This window comes from Panthera uncia, chromosome F1 (assembly GCF_023721935.1).
Source record: "Panthera uncia isolate 11264 chromosome F1, Puncia_PCG_1.0, whole genome shotgun sequence".
Classification (NCBI taxonomy): domain Eukaryota; kingdom Metazoa; phylum Chordata; class Mammalia; order Carnivora; family Felidae; genus Panthera; species Panthera uncia.
In genome coordinates, this window is record NC_064813.1 from 35848266 (window position 1) to 35853981 (window position 5716).

General features: G+C 42.7%; 1 protein-coding gene across 1 annotated transcript; it reads left to right on the forward strand.

Annotated features, from left to right (window-relative positions):
- The first annotated feature begins 552 nt into the window (after positions 1 to 552).
- On the forward strand, positions 553 to 5628 carry CF1H1orf53 (chromosome F1 C1orf53 homolog). Its single transcript, XM_049634309.1, has 3 exons — positions 553 to 946; positions 3865 to 3966; positions 5475 to 5628. The coding sequence occupies exons 1-3, from the start codon at positions 683 to 685 to the stop codon at positions 5544 to 5546; spliced, it is 438 nt and encodes a 145-aa protein (XP_049490266.1). The 5' UTR covers positions 553 to 682; the 3' UTR covers positions 5547 to 5628.
- Positions 5629 to 5716: the final 88 nt, after the last annotated feature.

Below are 5716 nucleotides of genomic sequence, written 5' to 3' on the forward strand. Positions count from 1 at the left end.
TTGCAGAAACGCAGGCTGAGGGGGTGGGGTGGAGGGAGAGGGGTAGGAGTGGTGTTAATTTAATTCTAACACCTGAAATTGCCTCCTGGGCTTGTGCTAATGTTCTCAAAATTCAATTTTGTGGGGGTATCTCGATAACTTTTACGTTTCAGAAAGGATAGAATTTTGTCTGGATTTTGCAAGTATTTAACAACATGAAAATACTGCCTTTTCTTATTCAGTGTGCGATTTCACTTTTGGTCCTCTTTTTAGGCGAGGCCAGCTTTATTCATAGTGCATGTTACCTGTAAATGCCCAGCCTTTTCTGAACAGACCCTAGCTGATCATAAACAAACCTAGGGTATTTTGATCCCTTTCTTGCATCTTAACAGGTGTGGCGATTATGCTGAATGATCTCAAGTCTAATGTGACATGAGAAAAAAATGTCCGCTTAGAATTTAGGCCCCAAGATTAGAAATGGCCCATTCTTCCCCGTCCCCGCATCGTGCTGGAACTTCATCGGCCGCCTAAAAAGTCCATTTTTATTTCCGCAGCAGGACCCAGCAGCGGAGGCCGAAAGCTGGGTCCTCGCGGCGCGGGCCCGAGGCCCGAGGCCGGCCTCCCAGCGCGCAGCCCGGACCCGCGTGGCCGTCCCGCCGGGCCCCAGCGCCGGGCGCCCCGCCTTTCCGGGCCGACGGCGGCCATGGCGGCCAGACAGATCCCGGCGTGGGCACGCGCCGCGCTCAGGACGCAACCGCAAGCAGCTCTGCCTCCGAAACTTCTCTGGGTCGGGGGAGGGTTCCGACGGCACCTCTGCTTAACCCTCTGCTCCGCTTCTAAAGAAGACCGCGGACGCTCCAGGCGCTGCTCGCAAGGCGGACTAGAGGGAGCGGCGAGCAGTCGGGAGAGTGAAGAGTTAACGGCGGCCGAGAGGCGGATCGCAGACCTGCACGCCGCCGCGTGCGCGGTGAGGCCCCTCCTGCCCGCCCCGCCCCGCCCCGCCCCGCCCCGCCCCGCCGCACCCCGCCGCACCCCGCCCCGCCGCACCCAGGCCCCGCGGGAGCCCGGGATCGGTGCGCCTGCGCGCCCCGAGCAGCGGGAGAGGTTCCTGGAAGCCCGCGCAGTCCAGCCTCTGGCGTCTGACGAGTACGCGCGCTTCCTGCTCCGACCTTTTCGCTTGAAAACTGTGCAGTTTGCTATTCCGAACAGAGTTAATGTATATCTGTGCTAAGTGTGGGTCCTTTCTGACCAGCGTCCGAGCTAAACTGGTCGCATTTTGGAACCCACCATGCTTTTGTGCGCGCGCGTGTGTGTGTGTGTGTGTGTGTGTGTTGGGGGCGGGTTGTTAGGAATTGATGCAAGAGATAGAGGAGCTGAGAAGTCAGAGGAAAAAGTAGGTTGTGTGTTTATCTGCATCATCAGTTAAACACTTCGCTATCCAATGATATTAGTAATGCATAAGTGAACCATACTTATTTTTAATTTAATTTTTGCTCTCCTTTCGTCTTTTCTCTGCACCCTAACAGCACAATTGTAAGAGAAACTATAATCAGGCGTTTACATTCTTCCTAGACAATCTTGAGCTATGTTTTTCTCTGCTTGGGGATTTGACAATCCCTTATTAGTACCAATATCACAATTTACCATTTCCGCCCACGGTATCTAACACCTCAGACCACATAAGTGTAAAGGGAACATATTTATGTTTTTATTATCTTCAGAGAGCACGTGCACTCTATCATGAAGATACAAACGCGATGTAAAAGTAACCTATTAAGTAGGTCACACACACTGTGTGTGACCAGTCCTTAATATCTGGTGTTGCTTGTACCAAAGAAGTAGAGAAGAAAACCTTGGAGATTTTCTAAAATTGACTTTTCTCCCCCCGCTGACAGTAGGCCCTGGGAATCCACTGTTTGGCTCATTCAGGTGTTGAAACTTCTGCATAAAGATTCATCAGGAAATGACAGACAGCTTTTGAGTGTTCTTGTTTATACTGTATTGAAAATAACATATGTAATTTGTTGCCATACATCACCATATAAATATGGTAAATATAAGCAAAAGTTTCATCTTTTTTAGAGCAAACAGCAGTGGCATGTAAAGACAGGTTCAGTCAGCCTGGGAAAGGAAAAATTAGGAAATCCAGAAAGAAAAAATAGGAAATTTGTTTCATCAGTGTCAGGAGCACAAGTGAAATGAATGTCAAGGAGACCAGAAGTAAATACAATAACAGGTTTGTTTTTCTTTTTCAACAAATCAGAGCCCTACCCCCCCCCCCCCCCCCCCCACCATGGTCCTTTTCCCACACCTCAAGGCGGATGGGTCTCTTTCTCCCTGTGCTGATCTGTATCACGGAACATCTTGTAAACTGTCAGCATTCTTGTCATATCCTTGTTGCCACCATTACCTGAGGCTTATCTACTGAGGACAGATCAAGTTTGTGGGGGCAGCCAATAAGCTCACAGTTCCTCAATCAATAGAGAAATCAGGAGAGTGGGCACAAATGCAGGAGCAATCTGGTAGGCTTCTGGGTTGCTAGGTGATTGCCCTCAGAAGACTCCCAGAAACTATGAGAAGTGGAAAGAAGGCTGCTGACAGAGTTCCTGGTGTTTTTTGGCTTTTCTTCCAAGTCTTCAAACCCAGGTTTCATAAAGAAGTGAGGTCTTGACAATTGATCGTTCTAAAGTAGTTTACTGCTCCTGGTTTCGTGTAATCGGCCTCTGTGGTCCCAAGAGATCTGAGAGGCCCTGTAGACTGGCCTTGAGACTTGCTTGCTGGTTTCTTTGGTCCTGGTCTGGCTTTGCTGGAATGCCTTAGAGTAGACTTAGACTTGAACCCTAAGTCTTCTTGCTCTATGCCTTGTCTTTGAAGCACAGTTGGTTAAATTCTCAGCCAGATTAACTAGTCATTAAGGAAGACACTCAGAAGAAGTAACTTGTGGCACATACAAAAGTATGTTAGAAGACATTCAGGTGTCATACATAGTTTAATGAAAAGGTTCTATACATGAATGATGCAGTGTTACTTTGTGGTTAAATGGGTTATTATAAACAGCCCAAGAGAAGGTTCCTCTACAAAATCTCAAGGATAAATAATATCATCTCCATGGCCCAAATTCACAGGATAGGCCACATTATGTCCTTTGCCTTCATACCATGTACTTGGGACACTTTTTAAAAACTGAGTTCAAATGTCAGTAGAGTATGCTTCCTTGACGTCTGAAGTGGTGTAGTAAAAGTTGCTTTTGATCAACCTTGTGAAAGCAGTGCGTGTTAATATGTTAAAACAATACCTTTTTCACTTAAAAACAGAACTAACAACACTCCAAAAACAGAAAATAGTATAAAATGTGCAATGGAGTAACACATCATGAAGGTAAAGAAAAGTGTCCAATAATAGCAAGGTAATGCTTTTCTGTAAGGACTGTTGGTTTTGATTAGCACCTCTTCTGTAAGTTTAAATCATTATCCACATATTTTAAGTACTAAAATTGTAACTGCAACTTTTGAGTGAAAGTTCATTTTCAGCCTCTTAAGCTCTTAAAGTCATCTAAATCACCTGTTATTAAACTTGTTACCTAGAAACTGAATGAAAAATACCTGAGCAGTGGCTACATAGTTATTGGGTATAGAGGAGTTCTTGTTTTTCCATCAACTTCTCATTTTTCTCAAACTGTATATTTTCTCCTTATGTCACATAAAGTTGGATTGTATGTAATGTTGGAATGCATTCAGTCTTTAATTGCAAGTGCCACCAGAATTGCTGGGAAGAAGTTTAATATTGTTTAAAGAAAATCTTGCAGTATTTTATGAGTAGAAATTATGGTGAGGAGATATGGTGAATATTGAGATTAATGAATTGTTTCATTGCATTATTCTTCAGGCTGGCCAGCTAAACTACACGGATCCAGCCACTGGCTATCTGGTGCTTACACGGCTTGCCCACTTGCAGAGAGGCAAATGCTGCGGGTCTGCCTGCAGACACGTGAGTAGCAAATTCTCGCATTACACCAGCAGGTTTTCGGTGCTTCTGTAACTTCGTAAATACCTAGTATTTGAAAAACAAGTCAAGTGAAAAAAGCCTAATAGACCTGGAGGGCACTTTTCACAAGCAGCTTTAGCCAAGGACAAGGAAATCCTTAGGACCGACATAGGACCTTTAAAGTTAATGGAATTTTGTAACTTTTCATTGTGAGCATCAGTTCCTTGAGATGCTGTGATTTGAGATTCATGGGAGTTCGTTATTACAAGGAAACTTTTCATGAGGTTTCAAATAAGTCATATTCACTAGGCAAGGGCAAGGAGGGCAGGAAAAGAAATCCAGAATATTACAAACTAGATCCCAGACAACATTTTTGTCTTCATTATTAGCTGAATAAATAGAAATCTGATCAGCATTGTGAAGTGGGTTTCCTTTCAATGAGGGTGGTTTCCTTTCTTCCTTCCCTCCTTCCCTTTCTTTCTTTTATTCTTCTTCATTTCCTTCTCTCCCTCTCCCATTCTTTCTGTGGCTGTTTTCTACTCTATTTTCATAACCATGAAGATAGCTCTCCCAAACTTAGTGTTGTGTATCTCCTAAGACGTATATTTCAGTGAATATATCTCTGTGCTCACTGATTAAGGTGAACTAACTAATCCTTCCTTATGTTGAGCAAAAAAATAAATGGGATTGTGTGTGTCACCATAACTTTTAAAAAGCATATTAGTAATTGGGGCACCTGGGTGGCTCAGTCAGTTAAGCGTCCAACTTCTGCTCGGGTCATGATCTCACAGCTTGTGAGTTCGAGCCCATGATCTCACAGTTTGTGAGTTCGAGCCCCGCTTGGGGCACTGTGCTGACAGCTCAGAGCCTGGAGTCTGCTTCGGATTCTGTCTCCCTTTCTCTCTGCCTCCTCCCCCACTGTCACTCTCTCTGTCTCTGTCTCTGTCTCTCTTTCAAAGAAATATTTTTAAAATTTTTTAAAAAGCACATTAGTAAGGTAAATTGTTATAGCATTAAGATTATAAACAGGTAACAACCTCTATTTACAGACCATTTTGACTGTATGTTTTGGGGTAAGGAGGTATTATTTCCTTTAACTGACCAACTTTACAATGAAGGAATAAACATTAAATGCATGTATTAACTATAGCCAGTAATGAAAAATTAAGTCTTCCCATTTATGTGTGTTTCTACCTGTGCCATTAGCTGTTTCTAATCAAATGCATAAGAGCCTTGCATAAATTGAGGACCTGAGAATTTTCTAAGAGTGAGTTTTTGACAGTAAAATTCTTAAAGTTGGAAGGATGCCTTTAGGAAGTGATTCTTGGACCCTAATTAGGACCATTTGCCAGAGGTTGCCATTATTCTCCTCTTAGTCGGCAGGACCCAATAGATCAAATGATCTATATAACATTATTAGCAGCCTCTTTTTTTTCACTATGAGAAGTGTTACACTTTTTCAAGAAGCTTGTTAAATAATTCAGTAATAGTTTGTTTTATTTCTTCTGCAGTGTCCATATGGTCAAGTCAATGTTAAGGATCCATCGAAAAGGAAGAAATTCAATTCATATTTTTATGTTTGACAACAATTTCTTCTCTGTTCTCCATCTTATTGAGCCTGTATTTAGAAAAAAAAAAAAAAAAAAAAAAAAAAAAAAAAAAAAATTAAGACGTAAATTCTATTTTTTTTGTTTTTTTGTTCCTAATTTATTTATTAAAAAAAAATATTAAAAGAACATCAATAAAATGAAAA